The sequence below is a fragment of the Primulina tabacum genome, chromosome 5 (genome assembly GCF_025594145.1).
Source record: "Primulina tabacum isolate GXHZ01 chromosome 5, ASM2559414v2, whole genome shotgun sequence".
NCBI lineage: Eukaryota > Viridiplantae > Streptophyta > Magnoliopsida > Lamiales > Gesneriaceae > Primulina > Primulina tabacum.
In genome coordinates, this window is record NC_134554.1 from 13138828 (window position 1) to 13157249 (window position 18422).

An 18422-nucleotide genomic window follows, 5' to 3' on the forward strand; every position below is an offset into this window, starting at 1 on the left:
ATTTTCAAAATTCATGAAAACATGTAATTAATTTAGTTTTTTTTACGGTTAATTCTTAATAAAATACCAAGATATCAAAAGAAAATATAAAACAGATGATAATTTAGAAAATTAAAGGAAAAAAAAGTGCCCGGGTTTTGATGCCGTTTTATTAAATACTAGGTATAGACACCTCAATTTTTTGAGGTGTTTACCCAAGTTTTCGTGCAATATATGGTAAATTTTGTTTATACTTTAAAGATGATAAATATGTATTTATATTTGTATATGTCTAATTTTAGGATTTTTTTAATGCATTACAATTAAATAGATATAAACTCAACTAAATCAATTGTAGTTTTTTTGATAAAATAATACAGGAAGCAATATATACTGTGATTTTTTTAAGCAACAACCAAGTTTGATTTATTTGTGTAAAAGAACCTAAAGATGCTGAATATGAGAAGGAAAAAAGTAAGTATGGTAGATATCAAAAACTATAGTAAATTAATTTATGTATATGTGGTATATTTGGGTGTAAACTGATATATTAAATGTATGCATATATGTTGAGAATTAAACTATCAAAGATCAAACTAATTTGAGAGAAAAATCAATCTATTCAATTCATAGATTTAATTTACAGAAAGAAATAAAAACTCTCGGATCTCACAGCACTCTCAATCTCCTCTACTTGGGATTAGGATTCCTCAACTGGGAATGGGATGATTTAAACAACAAGCTGAAGCCTCTATTTATAGAGGATATTCTGCACATGTTAATTGGTGTGAATGGACGATGGCAGCCATTGGAGAATCAACAATGGCTGCACCTACCGTGGACCTTCTAGATGGTGGCTGGAGATTTCCAATTTGAGTTCTTCAATTCTCCCCCTCCAGCCATATCCAAAACAAGCATTCCAGCTATGTCTCTGCATAGCTCTAACTTTTCTCGCGTTACCACTTTTTTCAACATACATGCTGGATTCTCCTTCCTATGAATCTTAACTAGTCTCAACAGTTGTTGATCCATAACTTCACGTATCCAATGATATCGAATATCAATATGCTTTGTATGGGAATGGTACATGGAGTTCTTGCTTGAGTCGAGAGCACTTTGACTGTCACAATGTACCTTGTACTCTTTCTGCTTGATTCCAAGTTCTTGAAGATATCGCTTTAGCCACAACATTTCTTTCCCAGCTTCAGCGACAGCAATATATTCTGCTTCTGTTGTGGATAAAGCAACACACTTCTGCAGTCGTGACTGCCATGAGACAGATCCCCCCGCGAAAGTGTAGATATATCCTGAAGTAGATTTGCTACTATCAATATCTCCGGCCATATCTGCATCCGTATAGCCCTCCAATAATGGATCAGCTCCCCCGTAACAAAGACATAATTTAGTAGTACCCTTTAGATACCTGAGAATCCACCTTACTGCCTCCCAATGCTGCTTCCCAGGGTTGGAGAGAAAACGACTCACCTTTCCCACTGCATGAGCAATATCTGGCCTTGTGCATACCATTGCATACATCAAACTTCCAACAACTGAAGAATATGGTATTGATGACATTTCCCCGATCTCTTTCTTGGATAAAGGACATGCACTCTTGCTCATCTTGAAATGATTGGCAAGTGGAATGCTGACTGGTTTGGCGTTGTTCATGTTGAACCTCTCGAGCACACGTTCAATGTACTTCTCCTGAGATAACCATAACCGTTGGTTGTTTCTGTCTCGAACAATCTGCATTCCCAAAATCTGTTGAGCTGGTCCTAAGTCCTTCATTTCAAAAAACTTAGAGAGTTCATTCTTCAACTGACTAATCTTCGTTGCATCCTTTCCCACGATCATAATATCGTCTACATAAAGTAGAAGAGCAACGAAACTCTCGTCTGAAAATTTCTGAATGTAAACGCACTCATCTGCAGCAGTTTTCTTATAGCCTTGACTTGCCATGCATGAGTCAAACTTCTTGTACCACTGCCTTGGTACCTGCTTTAGACCGTACAAGTTTTTCTTAAGCTTGCAAACGAGGTTATCACCTGAAACCTCAAAACCTTCTGGCTGCTCCATATAGATTTCTTCTTTTAAATCTCCGTGAAGAAAAGCTGTCTTCACGTCCATCTGTTCAAGCTCCAAGTTCATACTTGCTACCAAGCCAAGTATAACTCGGATTGACGTCATCTTGACTACTGGTGAAAATATCTCATCAAAGTCAATTTCTTTCTTCTGTTGGAATCCTTTGACTACCAATCGTGATTTGTATTTCACCACTTGTCCGCTGCCATCTTTCTTCATCTTGAACACCCATTTGTTTCTTAGTGCCTTCTTCCCTTTTGGAAGTTCTACGATCTCATAAGTGTGATTTCTGCAGAGATTCCATCTCATCTTGCATTGCTGACAACCATGTTTCTTTGTCCTTATGAGATAGTGCTTCTTGGAAACTCTCTGGTTCTCCATCTTCAGTAAGCAGAAGGTACTCGGATTCCGTATATCTTCTAGATGGAATCCGTCCTCGTTCAGACCTACGAACTTCTGGAATAGTCTGAGAAGATTCACCATCATCTGGGCCTTGTGATGATCCTAGAACATCTGGTGGAGTGGGTTGTGGCTCCCCCTGCTCAACACCCCTTTCTTCCTCAGCTTCTGCTTCTGGCATGTATTCTGTCACTATATCGAACGGGTTTAGTGCTGCATATGAATTTAGAGCACCAACATTTGACTTCTGAGACATTGTAGGTTTTTCAATGTCTTCTATTGTCTGGCTTTCATGGAACACAATGTCCCTGCTTCTGATCACCTTTTTTTTCTTTGGATCCCATAGTCTGTATCCAAATTCTTCATCTCCATAGCCAATGAAAATGCATGGAGTGGTCCTTGCATCAAGCTTTTGTCTGAGCTCCTTGGATACATGTGCGTACGCCAAACATCCAAATACTCTTAAGTGTGAGTATGATGGATCCTTTCCAGACCACAGTTTCTCCGGAACTTCAAAATTCAGTGGTACTGATGGTGATCTGTTGATCAGGTAACAGGCGGTTCTGACTGCTTCTCCCCAGAATGACTTTGGCAGTTTAGCCATACTGAGCATACTCCGAACACGTTCCATGATTGTCCGGTTCATTCTTTCGGCTACACCGTTGTGTTGAGGGGTGCGAGGGACCGTCTTTTCATGTCGAATGCCGTATGTTTTGCAATATGCATCGAACACCTTGGAAGTGTATTCGCCTCCATTATCTGACCGGAGACACTTCAATTTCTTCCCAGTCTCACGTTCTACCATGACATGAAACATTTTGAAGTATTCGAATACCTGGTCCTTTTTCGTTTTCAGGAAATAGACCCACACCTTTCGAGAAGCATCATCAATGAAAGTCAGAAAATATTTATTTCCGCCTAGTGATTCATCCTCCAGGGGACCGCAAACGTCAGAGTGTACCAGACTGAGCAACTCTGATCTTCTCGTTGAATAGGAACTGAATGAGACTCTGTGCTGCTTACCAAATAGACAATGAATGCAAGGATCTGGCGCAGCATCTTTGTCAACGATGATAAGCTCTTTCTTTATTAGGGTAGACAACCCTTTCTCACTCATATGGCCGAGTCTCTGGTGCCACAAATTTTGAGAACCCTCCTTCTCAGCTACGTTGAGGGTGTCTGTACATATCTTCATGTGAGTCTTGTACAGTGTGCCACAAATGTGTCCTCGAGCGACTATCAAAGCACCCTTTGACATCTTCCATGTGCCATTGCTGAAATGATTATCATAGCCTTGGTTGTCAAGGGCTATTCCAGAAAGAAGATTGAGCCGAAGATCTGGCACATGTCTGACATCCTTCAAAGTGATTGTACTTCCAACACTTGTCTTTATTTGGATATCTCCAATTCCTACAATCCCAGAGAAACTGGAATTTCCCATCTTCACTGCTCCAAAGTCACCAGCTTTGTATGTCATGAAGTATTCCTTGTGCGAAGTCACGTGGTAGGAAGCTGCAGTATCTACCACCCATTCTGTGTCTTCTTTTGAAACGTGAAGGCATGTCTCATTATGGGTCGAACAGAACGCTACATCTCCAGGAATGATGACTAGCGTTTCTCCACCATTGTTCTTCGACTGGGAACTGCTGTGGCCTTGCTCCTCTAGCCATTTGTAGCAATTCTTCTTCATATGACCCTCTATTCCACAGTGATGACATTTATACGAAGGTTTTCTGCCATCGGTGGATCTGCCTCTGCTTTTGCTTCTGCCTCTCCATTTGCCTTTACCCCTTTGTTGTTTCTCTTGTTGTCTTCCTCGGGGCTCTGTGACAAGGGCATGAGTCTGGTCTGTGCTCATATCCTTTCTCCTGGCCTCCTCGTTGAACAGGGAATCCTTAACCATGGACATGGTAAGTTTGCCTTCTGGAGCCGAGTTGCTGAGAGAAACTACAAGTGTTTCCCAGCTATCAGGAAGCGAACTGAGAAGTAGGAGTGCCTGCATCTCATCTCCAAGCGGCATCTCTACAGACGATAATTGATTTACCAGACTCTGGTACTCACTGGTATGCTCGGGAACAGAAGTTCCACTTTTGAACTTCATATTGACTAACCGCCTCATCAACAGGGCTTTATTCCGAGCGGTCTTGGCCTGGTACATGTCCTCCAGCTTCTTCCAGAGAGCATATGCGTCTGTCTCCTGTGCAACATGGTGGAAGACACTATGATCAATCCATTGTCGGATTTGACCAATAGATTTTCGGTTTAATTTCCTCCACTCTGACGCTTTGGTTGGATCAGGATTTTCACCTTTCAATTCTACGGGATCGAACAAATCTTTACAGCTGAGGAGATCTTCCATCCGAGGTTTCCACAGCGTGTAGTTGGTTGTCGTGAGCATAATCATAGCTCCAGAATATGATGTTGACTCTTCTGTGGTCATCTTCAATATTTATTTATCAAAATAGGAGCTGAATCTCGTAAAACGGAGTACACCGTTGTGTCCGGAACGGCCGAAAATGGTGGAATAGGCACTTCGGGGTCAGAAATTCTATTGCTGAAAATTTTGGGATCACTATATAACTTTCTGATAGTTCAGGGGTCTCTAAGTCATTACCAAAAGTTCAGGGGCCATTCTGTACTTTAGGAAAGATAAAGGACCATTTTGAAACGAGCAGAAAATATAAGGACCAAAATGCAATTTTCAGAAAATTGAATAGTGCTGATGACGTGGCACTGACTGGACGCTTACGTGGCAATGACGTGGCGCTGACTGTTCATCATCTTCTTCGTAAAGAACTTTTGAAAAATCACAGAAAATTCGTTTGATGTCCGATTTTCGATCTGAAAATACCGGTAGACTCATGGGAACGAGAGCTACGTCGTGGTATAATCAAAACAAGATTTCAGACACTTTCACGAAATCGAATTTTTCACAGAGAGCTCTCCTTTGATGGATAATATCTCTAATCAGGCTCTGATACCACTTGTTGTGAATTAAACTATCAAAGATCAAACTAATTTGAGAGAAAAATCAATCTATTCAATTCATAGATTTAATTTACAGAAAGAAATAAAAACTCTCGGATCTCACAGCACTCTCAATCTTCTCTACTTGGGATTAGGATTCCTCAACTGGGAATGTGATGATTTAAACAACAAGCTGAAGCCTCTATTTATAGAGGATATTCTGCACATGTTAATTGGTGTGAATGGAGGATGACAGCCATTGGAGAATCAACAATGGCTGCACCTACCGTGGACCTTCTAGATGGTGGCTGGAGATTTCCAATTTGAGTTCTTCAATATATATATTTGAAAATGTCTAAAAATATACTCTTTAATTTGGTGAATGTTACGTATGCATGTTGTAATGTGCATAAGTTTTATTTAAGTTTTTTTAAAAAATAACGAAACTAACCAGTTTGAATGTAGCTAAGTAATATGAATAAGCATGAAATTAACAACTAAATATGTGGGGTAATATTTAGCTTTTTTTTCCTTTGTTTTTTTTTTTTAGAGAAAAGGTGAATAATAGCAGTTATATGTTTTATATATTTTGCTAACCGCGTGTGTTAGTAATCAAAATCCAGAAGTTGCTTTGACTAAGGAATGATATATTATACATATTTATCTTATACATTCGATCAATGTTGTTATTATGAATCTATGGTTAAGACATATATAATATTTTTGTCTAGCTATTGGATAAGAATAAAAAACACAAAATATTTTATACACGTTGGAGATAGTTACTATTTCTAAAATTTTAGTAATGGACATGTTTTATACATACATGCTATTTTCTATTGTATTTAAAAATAGTAGAATTATATAATTTTTTATACAATAAATGCATCAGTAATTAGTTATGAATACAGGGAAGAAAGATATTTATGTTATGTAAATAAAATAAGCAAAGTCTTTTAGAGGTAAAAAACACGTTAATTTGAAATCATTTTTATCTAACATTGTACTTTAATATTTACTTATATATATATAGGTTAATATGTTCTATAGCCTAAGTTATATTAACTGATATTTTTATGTTTAGAAAAATTAATAAGAACCGTAGAAACACTTGGTAAAACTTAGATATCATCAACTATAATATGTAACTATTTAAGATAGCTTCCTGAGTCGATGGTTTCACTATAATGTTATATTTGATTTTATTAGTTAATGAATTTAAATGTGTAGTGACTTACAATTTAAAACTAAGCTATACAATTACATATTTCTTTAACCTATTTACATTGTTATTACATTTGATAAATATTTTAGGATTATTTTTCAATAGATAACAGTGTTAAGATAATAATAGTATCGTATATAAGATTTATAGTCGAGCTATAATGTAAGTATACTATAAGTGTTTGAATAAAAATAGTATTATACACATAATCTACGTCGACGTGCACATGTACCTATATCAGAAGTGTTAAGTACGCCGACTTTCAAGTAACTAATCGTGTAAATATATGTGAGGTAAAATAGAAGAAGCTAAGTGACTTTTTATATACTATTTGAAATAAGTTGAACTATATATAATTTATGATAAATATTGTGACAATTGTTGTTAACTTCAATACAAGTTGGTTATTCACCTGCAGCTGTTGATAGGTGTCAGATCACAATTTGTTGTTTTAGATTAAAAGGCTTAGTCATCACATGATTTGGTATGTTTCTGCCACACGGAACGTCTTGAAAAATTAATCATCAATTGTTTATGCCATAATGTCAATGGATGCCTATTTCTCCTCTTCACATTTTTAGTAAAAAATTGATAAGAAGTGGAAAGTAATACGGGAATAATGATAATTAATATACTGCATTGAAAATTACATAGCATGAGGGATAGTTGTTAATGATAGAAGCAGAAGAATACAAAATAGTTTTATATTTATTTTGTTTTTCTATATACGGATGCATGTAATATGAATTTACATTTAATAAAATAGCCTTTGTCATCTTACTTCGCAAATTCTTGGATCTCAAATTAAGTATGAGTCAAAAAATAAGCGAAATATGAGTAAGCTATGGAAGAAAAACAAGAAATAGCATACTTTTTTCAAGTCAACTAATATAAGAGGACTTCCACTTCTGCATATCACTGATGTTCCTCTAAACTGAAGTTCCATCTTAGCAATGTCAAGCTCCATCTCTTCTTTGTCTCGTTCAGCCATGACAACCACTATTCCTCCATCCAAACTCTAATTGGCTATGGCAAGTTGATTTAACAATGGTCCCTGTTAATACAATAGAGCTTGCCACTCATGGCACTCTAGCAACAAGATATAACAAAAATTGAACAACATGATGCCTATAAAAATAAAAATAAAATATTTGTTGTACAACATTTTAGAGAGTGGGTATACATACCAACTTATCACTCCACCCAAGGATGAGAGTGTGATTTTTTTCCACGGCTTCACTTTTTCCTTTCCTGAGTGAGTCAAACTTCTCAGAAATTGCATCAGAAACAATGCCAAGCATCATTGCAAATATAAGCATCCCACCAAAACTAATGGAAACAAAAACAAGACGAGAACCTATGCCTTCGGAATTTGCATGCTTCCCTGAGTCAGCTACGTAAGTCCAAAAAAGCCAAAGGGAATCAGCTAAATGGTCATCGGTAACTCCAAAAAGCGCTAATCCTCCAAGACATATCAACAATAAAGTAGCAACTAACAAAGCAAGAGGCTTAGCATAAGGTTCAGATATGGATACTGCAAGCACAATCCTAAAGAAATGGTTAAAACATGGGCTGAAAAAGAAATGAGAAATATTATGAGGTAAACCATTTTTTTGTTAGATAAAACTGAGAACCTTAACGCTCCCCCTGAATCACTACAAATTTAAAAAAATAAAAAATTCCAATCGCTTGATGTCTCAAGAATAGCTCATAATCCTATAAACTACAAAATACATTCCAGAAATTCAGAAAGCCAAGGAACAAGCACCAAAAAAATCCAGCCTTCCAACCTAACAGACAAAACCCACAAATGTCATCAAACAATTCATTCGTACCTCCAAAGGTGACGCCTTGATATGACTCGAAAGTTTCTGAAATTTATTGGATACAGGTTGGAGCGAGCAGGTGTTAGGCCGGGATGGAGCTCGACACGACCATTGCGATGCCTCGTATGTAGCAGAGTGAAAGAACCGCCGAGCGTCCCACCTTTCGCATCATCTATCGAATCCAATTGACCAAACGCCTCCCCGATTTCTGAATCCGATGGAAGCGAAATCTCCCCTTCTTCCTCGTACTCCTCCGCTTCTCGCTAATTAGTTGTCATCTTCGCACCGTGGGTAAGCTTTAATTGAGGATTAACAGTATGACTCTCTGTTTGTAGCTCTTGGGTAGAATCTGGAATCTGGAGCTGTTGGTTGCAAGCGGCGCGCGGAATATGAGCGACCTGAGGTTTCCTGATTGCACAAGTTTGCACCCTTTAATGATCGAAGTCACTATAACTAATGCCCATGGGAGTAGAGGACGATTGAGAGAAAAGGATTGCAGGCTGATGGAGTCGAAGAAGAACGAAGAGAAGGAGAAAACCGAAGCGCCCTTGACAGCACAAACTCTAGCTTCGGTGGAGAAATCAACGTAAGACACGTGTATGTTATTTAACCGGCTACCGGACCAAAACTGGCCCTTTTAAACTTATTCATGCTTTCATATAAGTAGATATAAATTTTATTTTATTTTTTTTGTTTGTGATATTTTGGAAAATTTTATATAATTTGATTAAAAAAACCTTAATATCGGGGTGTGCTTTTCCAAATTGACCCCACTGAAGTGTGGAGGTAGGGTAGAGCTTCCTGAGTCCAGGAGACAGACAGCGGCGACGGGGGGGCTACGGTGGAGTGAACTCATCCAGTCTCAATTTAAATTTGTAAGTTGTTCTCAAAGTTGGATCCAAGCTTTTCTAATCGTATAATTTCCGCGTCAGTTCCAAATCTGTTTCATTTCTGGATTTTGTATTTGTAGTTTCTGCGTAATTGTCGTGCTGATTGAATTTGGAGGTAGACTACTTTTTAGTTTGTAAGCATTCTTGCTGCTGTAATTTTTGTCTCTCTGTAATTTCCACATTTTTAGTACTTGTTATTTTATATGCGATTTACCCTGCTCGATGTTTGGGTTTAGGGTTTTGTTTATATGCGATTTTTTACAAAATCTTAATTGTATAATTTCTTATAGAGATTTTTTTTTATATTTTCTGGTGAAAAACTTCCGTAATTTAAGGCGATTGATCTGCAAGTTTAACCTCACAGTTATCACTCATAATGTTTTGATATGGACGAAGTTGGTTTCTTTTATTTTCTTTTTCTTTTTTGCTCTTAAATCTCTTTAGTTTTTAACATCTGGTGATGTCAGTTCAAATAAGTGATTTCCTTGGTTTGATTTTTCAGATACAGCCAGCTATGTCAGCAAATAGCGGTAACCCACCAAAGAATGTTGGAGCTTCACCTCCCTTTATGAATTCTTTTCCCGTGAATCCATCTGTTCAGCAACAAGTGCCACCTGGCTTTCCAGGTCAGTTTCAGCTGTCCCAGCTTTCTGCAACTCAGATCCAAGCCATTGCTCAGGCCCAGTCAAAGGCTCAGGCCCAAGCAGCTCACGTGCAATTCCAAGCCCAGTTGCAAGCTGCTCAGGGCCTTGCATTTAACCAGGCTCATGCTGGAGGGATTTCAAACATGGGCTCACCACCACCTTCTATTTCGGGAGCTGAAAGTGCCGGTGCCAAATGGTTTTCCCAAAAACCACCTGTGCGACCAACCTTCTCCCCCCCCACCTACTCGCCCTCTCCTATGAGGCCAATGGATGCTTCTGCTGCTGCTCGCAAGAAAAAGCAGAAGCTCCCTGAGAAACAGTTACAAGAAAGAGTTGCGGCCATTTTACCTGAATCGGCTCTTTACACTCAACTCTTGGAGTTTGAGTCTCGTGTGGATGCTGCTTTGACAAGGAAGAAAATTGATATCCAAGAGGCTCTCAAGACCCCTCCCTCTATTCAGAAAATGCTCCGTATTTATGTGTTTAACACTTATGCCAATCAGATTCGCACAATTCCAAAGAAGCCAAATGCGGAGTCACCTACGTGGACCCTTAAAATAGTAGGGAGGATTGTGGAGGAGGGAATAGATCCTGAACAAGCTGCCCTCATGCAACCAAGCTCTGTGAATCCAAAGTTCTCTTCATTTTTTAAAAGAGTTACTATTACATTAGACCAGAAACTATATCCTGACAATCATTTAATCATATGGGACAGCGCTAGATCACCTGCTCCTCACGAAGGCTTCGAAGTCAAAAGAAAAGGGGACCAAGAATTTACTGCGAGCATACGGCTAGAGATAAATTATGTGCCTGAGAAGTATAAGCTAGCACCAGCACTTGTTGATGTCTTAGGTATTGAGGTTGATACCCGCGCAAGAATAATGGCTGCAGTCTGGCACTATGTTAAGGCTAGAAAATTGCAGTGCCCAGATGACCCATCTTCTTTCAATTGTGATCCACCCCTTCAGAAAGTATTTGGCGAATCCAGGACCAAGTTCACTGCGGTTGCGCAAAGAATTACACAGCACCTTTTTCCTCCACAGCCCATACATTTAGAGCACAGAATAAAACTGTCAGGAAATACTCCTGTTGGGACTGCATGTTATGATGTGCTAGTCGATGTACCCTTCCCAATTCAGAGAGAATTGCATGCTTTATTAGCCAATACCGAAAAAACCAAAGAGATTGATGGCTGTGATGAAGCAATTTGTGCTGCTATAAGAAAGATCCACGAGCACCGGCGAAGACGAGCATTTTTTCTTGGATTTAGCCAGTCTCCGATTGAGTTTATTAATAAACTTATTGATTCTCAAAACATGGATCTTAAGCTTGTTACTGGTGAAGCAAGTCGCAATGCAGAAAAAGAGCGTGGATCAGATTTCTACAGCCAACCTTGGTACGTGAATATTAGATCTGTGTTCTTGTTAACTGCTATAAGTCTACAGCTCTTTGCTTTGTGTTTCTCGCATATGACAAATGATCTAGAAACACATGTAGTTTCCACTGCTGTGACAATTTGAAATATGATCTCTTTATCAATTTCTAGGCCAAAATATTCATTTATATTTATGAGATTTGATGAGAAATGGAATGTTTTGCAACTTTGACAGGGTTGAAGATGCTGTCATTCGGTACTTGAACCGAAAGCCACCAGCAGACGTCCCCGCAAGCACTTGAACTGGGATGAATTAATTCCGAGGACGGCTAGAAACTAATATGCATCTGGTAGCTAATTGTCTTGTTACGAGTGATCTCTTGACGAAAAGGTCCTGTGGACTAGAAAGTTTCACCTATCGGTGCTCGAATAATCCATGGTAATTTTAATGCTACCGAAAACGTGAAATGGGTAAAGTAGACGTGATCTGGAGTGAGATACAGACACTCGAGATAAGTTTACGAAATGGCAACACCTACTTGACCTTGAGCTATTATCTGCTGAGATGCACAGATAAGTTTCCCCTGGAAAATACCGCAGACATGTTACTGTTTTTTCGGTGTTAAATATATATTCAGGTTCGATGTCGCAAGAAAGATGAGTGTTAATGTCATGTTACGTGTATGTGATTGTGTTGTGTTGTGTTCATTTCTTTTACACTGAATTTAGTCTGATCGCTGATGGCCTAATGCCTCGCTTGACAATTACTGGAAAAGTAATAAGGTTTTTTTCAGACAATAAAAAAAATTGTGTTCACTTTGTCTGACAGCCCTTTCTTTGGAGCTTGGTTTTTACAATGGCAGGTGGAGGGAGATCTGTTGTGTCAGTCTCATTTGCACTCTCTTAAATTTTCATATAGTTTCGGTAGATGTATATATATAGTTAATAGTCTTTGTTCACAGTACAAATCAGATCACAAGTGCAGTTCACTCTCCCAAAACTTTTTTGCACTTGAATTTAACCTTTCAAATAAAATTTGACACAATGAAATTCGTTGGCTAAATTTGTCCGGGTTCCGAGTGGATTTGACGATTTGTTTCTTGTTTGGGCTACGGGTTGAATCCAATAATAAATTGAAATAATTTCTGGTAAAATAACTTATTTGTAAATTCATATATTTTTTTGATTCCTTGTCGTATTTGCTCAAAACAAGTCGTAAACATAAAAAAGTGGCTCCTCCAAACGTGGATCAGTATGCCGAGCAGATAATTTTGGTAACAATTCAATTCGATGGTATCAGACACGTCGTTGCTTCTTGTTCTGATTATTCGCCAATTAGGGCCGGTTTTTGGTTTTGTTTGAGTCAATTTGAATTTTATTAATGGCGCCAGCTTAAAAGAAGTTCAAATAACCTTGAATCTTCCTCTGTACGCTCCAAAGATTGGCTTTTTCTATCCCGCTAAAATTTCAAAATCGGGCGCTCTATTTTCAAAAATCCCATCTTTATTTAACATCCTCCGCAATCCTCATCGTCTTCACAAGCAACCATTCCCCTGATCAGAACCCTTGGAGTAATAGCCCTCTGTTTTAACCCGAAATGCCGTCAATCCTGGAAGAACCCCTCCTCGCGGCGAACCCAGACCGCTTCTGCATGTTCCCTATTGAGTACCCTCAGATCTGGGAGATGTACAAGAAGGCCGAAGCTTCCTTTTGGACTGCCGAGGAGGTTGATTTGTCGCAGGACCTCAGCCATTGGGACGCCCTCACCGCCGATGAGAAGCATTTCATCAAACATGTTTTGGCCTTCTTTGCTGCCTCCGACGGTATCGTTTTGGAGAATTTAGCTGGAAGGTTCATGAAGGAAGTCCAGGTTTCCGAGGCGCGCGCGTTTTATGGATTCCAGATTGCCATTGAGAACATCCACTCTGAGATGTATAGTCTTCTGCTCGAAACTTATATAAAGGATTCGGCAGAGAAGAATCACCTCTTCCGAGCGATGGACACTGTCCCTTGTGTGGAGAGGAAGGCCAAGTGGGCTCTACGCTGGATCGATGGCTCCGAATCCTTTGCTGAGCGATTAATCGCCTTCGCCTGTGTTGAAGGAATATTCTTCTCCGGAAGCTTCTGCGCTATATTTTGGTTGAAAAAGCGCGGTCTTATGCCTGGACTAACTTTTTCAAACGAGTTAATCTCGAGAGACGAGGGTCTGCACTGTGACTTCGCATGCATGTTGTACGGTTTGCTGAGAATGAAGCCGAGTGAGGAAAAGGTGAAAGGCCTTGTGAGGGATGCGGTGGACATAGAGAGGGAATTCGTCTGCGATGCTCTTCCTTGCGCGTTGGTGGGGATGAATGAGAAGTTGATGAGCCAATACATTGAATTTGTGGCCGATAGATTACTGAACGCTCTGGGATACAGCAAGTTTTACGGAGTGCAGAACCCGTTCGATTGGATGGAATTGATCAGTCTGCAGGGCAAGACAAATTTCTTCGAGAAGAGGGTCGGGGAGTACCAGAAAGCTTCGGTGATGTCGAGTTTGAATGGTAATGGAGACACCCACGTCTTCAAACTCGATGAAGATTTCTGATCAAGAGTTCTTACTGTGATTCACAATCTCACGTCCCCATATTATAAAAGACCCGAGAGTTTCAGATGATTGATTTCAGTTCATGAAACCGTAGGGACGTGATAATTACAAGTATTCGACGTAGGATAGTTAATGTAACATTTACAAAGGTGAACTTGTCTTGAATCCAGAGAATGAAAAGTACATAGATCCTAATGTCCCTATAGTCGTGTTGTTTTCTTGTATTTCTTTGATATCGTTCTATCAATATATCTGATTACTTTTTTAGTTTTGCAATAACGAGTTGATGATTGTTCTCTTTTAGGTAAAATGTGTTATTGTCTTGGATCCAGAGAACGATCTACTCTACAAAACATATAAATTACAACGATCTACTCTACAAAGTTCATCCGACGAATTTTCATGCAGAGATTAATTTCAAGAAAAGACCCCAGTGAAATTTTTGCTTAAATTATGAAGGAGTTTATGTAATTTTTATAGTTGGGTTTTAATCTACTTTCATTAAGAAAAATCCCCAAGACTATAACTTTAAAATTGATCGTGGAAAATAAACTTAATATATTTAATACTTGATCTATGATTAGTTTAGAAAACTTAGTTGCTGTTGGAGTGAGGTGTTATGACACACCCACGCACATTGGTTTAAACAATCTTTATGTGTCAACAGTTAACACCCACCATATTGTCTCATGTTGTTTTAAAATATATGCAAGTATGATTTTTTCTTACGTGTATTCTTTTATTTCAATTTTACACTCATAAAATAAGATGAAATCATTTTAGCAATTAAAAATAATATTATTACTTAATTTTAATAGTAATCATTTAAAAGATGTAAATAAAATTGAAAATTTATTTATTTAATATAAATTTAATATATATATATATATATATATATACTTTCACATCTCTTTATTTAATAACTTTTTTCGAAATTCTAAATTATTATAGAAAATATATTGATTATACAATAATATAGTTATTATTTCGTCTACAAATTATTAGATTTCAAAGTATTTAAATATGGTACATATTAAAAAAATGAACAAAAAAGAAAATATTATTTATACAGACTGGAAATTTTAAATTCTACATTAGTGGGTGAATATTTAAAATTAGAATATGTTTCTTGTGAGACGATCTCACGAATCTTTATCCGTGAGACGGGTCAAATCTACCGATATTCACAAAAATAAGATATCTGTTTCACCCAAATAAGATATTCGTCTCACAAAATACGAACCGTCAAATCGTCTCACAAAAATTTTTACTTTAAAATTAAGTAATTATTTTAAGTAGAACTTAAGACATCATTCCAAATCAAATTTTAAAACAAAAAATTAGACCAAACACAGTTTATGAAGTTAGGTAGTTTGACCAAACTACATTTTTAGCTTCATCTCCAATGGAAAGCGAAGTAGACAGCTAACAGAGCTAAATGGTTTGTTTAATGTTACAATTCGAGTATTTATTTTCATTAAAAGAAAATGGAGGAAGCACTCCATAACCACTATTAAACACACAGCCAACCCCCAATGCCTTATTCCGAGCAATCATTACCTTCATCTTCGTGTGATTCCGCCATGTTTTCCAACAACACGCTCTTCAACGACGTCATCGCCACCGGGTTGTCAGGCGGGATTGCCTTGTCTTTGCTTGGACTATGGGAAGAAACGGCGAAAAGAGGGATCTTTGACCAGGTTGACTCCTGTCCTCTCATTTTTTTTTTCTGAAGGGAAAAAAATAAATTTTAGAGAAATCATCCTGTCTGAAAACTAAAATTCGACAGGCCCGAATGATGATTTTATTCTCAACACATTAAACTTAACACTGGTGATACCGCATATCTGATGATGCACTCGATGTTCAAGTTAGTATATGATTCAATGAGAAAGAGTATTGAAATTGTAGAATTGTGCATAAGTAATTGCTTATGGAAGACGTAATTTCGTGAGTAGGGTCATGAGCCCTCTATTTATAGACTTAGTGATCAGTCAATATGTAATTTTGTTGTATAAGGCAACTAAAATCTATGCTTATTCACATAATATTTCTGAAATATCTTTAAAAAATAATTAATCTAAGATACTAATATACACCATATTTACTTGGTTGATTAGATTAAGCAGCAACAATGACCATCCACCACCAACTTCAAGCAGTATCTTATGCTTTTGCCTGCCATGGTTTTTTAAATTCACTTGTATAAAAAGTTTGCATTTAAAAAGAAACTATCGATAGATTTATATCATACCAAGGAAACGTCTTATAATTTATGCTGCAAAATCTTGATTCTAATGTGGAGCATCTCTTCATGACTTTATTCCATTTTACTCGACTCTGATTTATTATTTATTCATTTTGTTTTGTTTTAGAATTTAAATAGGAAGATTGTACACGTAACTGTTGGATTAGTTTTCATGCTTTGCTGGCCAATGTTCAGGTGAATTTTAGTTTATAGAGGAAGAAAACTGTTTTATTATTTCTGGTATGGCGGTGTTAAATTTATGAGCTTGTTGTAATTTTTTACAGTAATGATTTCACGGGAGCAGCTTTAGCAGCTCTTATTCCTGGAGTCAATATCATTAAGATGCTTCTTTTGGGACTTGGAATTTGGAAAGATGAGAAAACTGTCAAGTCAATGAGCAGATTTGGGGACCATAGGTATGTACTAGGTAAATACAGAAAATTGATCGTGAAGGGCGAGCAGGGCTAAGGGGTAAATTAGATTGGTATTTTTAGTAAAGTTATACATAAACTTTGATATTTTTTATTTGATTTGCATTCCTTCGAGGGATTGTCCCCTTGCCCTTGCTTGCTATATCTGTCTTGGATAAGATTATTTTTGCTGCACTGGAGCATGCCTGTGTTTGATTGAAAAGGTACAAAAATCATGAAATTTTTGGAACTTCACCGCATGAATTCAACAATGATGGCTTTGTGGGTTAAGGGTGCGTTTGGATGCTGAAGTCATTGAGTTAACAAGGTTTTTATGCAGCAATTTTTTTTAAAAAAAGAAACAGAAGCAGTTCCATGTTTGGATCTCGTAATGAAACAATCTTTTTTTATTTTTTCAAAGAGAAGTTGAGACATGGAAGTGCACATTTTTAGCAAAAAACACTTTTAATTTCTTTTAGAAAAATGCTTTTCTAATAAAAGCTTCTGCATCAAAACATAATTTAGTAAGAACTTTCTGTATCTGAGAGGCATACTTGCACAGTTGATTGCAGAAGCTAGAGTTATCTTCAACCTTTCCCTTCTTTGAACAAGACAAAAATTGAATTCTTATTGTAAGTTGATGATGCTTGCTGTAAGACCAATATGTTTTGTTGGTTTAGGAGGAAGCACTTGCCATGGACAAATTTCTTTTCTTCCTTTCTATAATACTTGATACCTGTTTGGGGGATTATTTACTAAAAATGGCTTGTTTGCCGTTTAGGGAACTCATTAAGGGGCCATTGTACTATGCCTCCACGATCACATGGGCATGTTTTATGTACTGGAGAACTTCTCCTATAGCTATTGCATCAATCTGTAACCTCTGTGCTGGAGATGGTATAGTTTCTCATACGACATTTGTAAATGTATTTTTTTCTGCTTAGTCAGGTTTGGGATTCTCCATGCTGCCTGGTTGTTCAAACATATATATATATACACGCTCAAGTATTGAGCTCAGATATATATCGAAGTCTCTAATTCATTTACATCTCCTTTTAGGCATGGCAGATATTGTGGGGAGACATTTCGGAAATAAGAAACTTCCTTACAACAGCAACAAAACAATTATTGGCACTGTCGCTATGGCAACTGCTGGTTTCTTGGCCTCCATCGGGTAAAACACATTGCCTCTGGTGCCCGTAATATTAGTCAAAACTTGTTGGGATTTTTGCTGATGGAAAATTCAAAACAGATTCATGTTCTATTTCTCTTCATTTGGTTACATGAAAGAAAGCCCGGAGATGATACTTGGGTTCTTGATCGTGTCCCTTGTTTCTGCTCTCGTTGAATCCCATCCACTGAGCACCGAGGTTGATGACAATCTGACGGTTCCCCTCGCGTCCATCTTGGTTGGAAGTTTTGTTCTATAACTAGTAACGTTATGTAACGGAAGGTATGGATCAAATATAGCTTGGCTGACCCGTTGGGTGGACCATCCTGAGTTCAGGCATCATACTGCTGCTCCAATTAATGAGTATTTTAATTAAATTTAATCAGAAGTAGCTCGTGAACATTTGCGGATGAAAGTAAAGGATATCCCGATCGAAGTCAAGCTTATCCTTCAGCTCAAGTTTTAAAACTAAAAAATAATAAAAATTAGAGAAATGGAAATAATGCTATGGAATGAGTGGTGCAAGGCTTATTTTGACCATTTCATATTGATTTGATAATTTTAAAAAGTGGTTATTTATATATTGTGTGATCAAAGGATTATAAATCAATTTATATTA

General features: G+C 37.6%; 3 protein-coding genes across 4 annotated transcripts; all 3 read left to right on the plus strand.

Moving 5' to 3' along the window:
- Window positions 1-134: 134 nt before the first annotated feature.
- Window positions 135-12213, plus strand: LOC142546756 (SWI/SNF complex component SNF12 homolog). 2 transcript variants are annotated; one of them, XM_075654642.1, is made up of 4 exons: window positions 135-148; window positions 9243-9353; window positions 9871-11408; window positions 11623-12213. In XM_075654642.1, exons 3-4 carry the CDS (start codon window positions 9883-9885, stop codon window positions 11687-11689), a joined length of 1593 nt encoding a protein of 530 aa, XP_075510757.1. In that variant the 5' UTR covers window positions 135-148; window positions 9243-9353; window positions 9871-9882; the 3' UTR covers window positions 11690-12213. The 2 variants fall into 2 exon arrangements, with proteins under 2 accessions (XP_075510757.1, XP_075510758.1); XM_075654643.1 differs by lacking the exon at window positions 135-148 and adding an exon at window positions 9449-9483 and having other exon boundaries at window positions 9227-9353.
- Window positions 12214-12648: 435 nt separating this feature from the next.
- On the plus strand, window positions 12649-14238 carry LOC142546757 (ribonucleoside-diphosphate reductase small chain-like). The gene has a single exon (XM_075654645.1). It carries the CDS (start codon window positions 12985-12987, stop codon window positions 13972-13974), a length of 990 nt encoding a protein of 329 aa, XP_075510760.1. The 5' UTR covers window positions 12649-12984; the 3' UTR covers window positions 13975-14238.
- Window positions 14239-15442: 1204 nt separating this feature from the next.
- LOC142546758 (putative phytol kinase 3, chloroplastic) lies at window positions 15443-18194 on the plus strand. Its single transcript, XM_075654646.1, has 6 exons — window positions 15443-15674; window positions 16350-16417; window positions 16507-16638; window positions 17414-17529; window positions 17692-17806; window positions 17885-18194. The coding sequence occupies exons 1-6, from the start codon at window positions 15510-15512 to the stop codon at window positions 18060-18062; spliced, it is 774 nt and encodes a 257-aa protein (XP_075510761.1). The 5' UTR covers window positions 15443-15509; the 3' UTR covers window positions 18063-18194.
- Window positions 18195-18422: the final 228 nt, after the last annotated feature.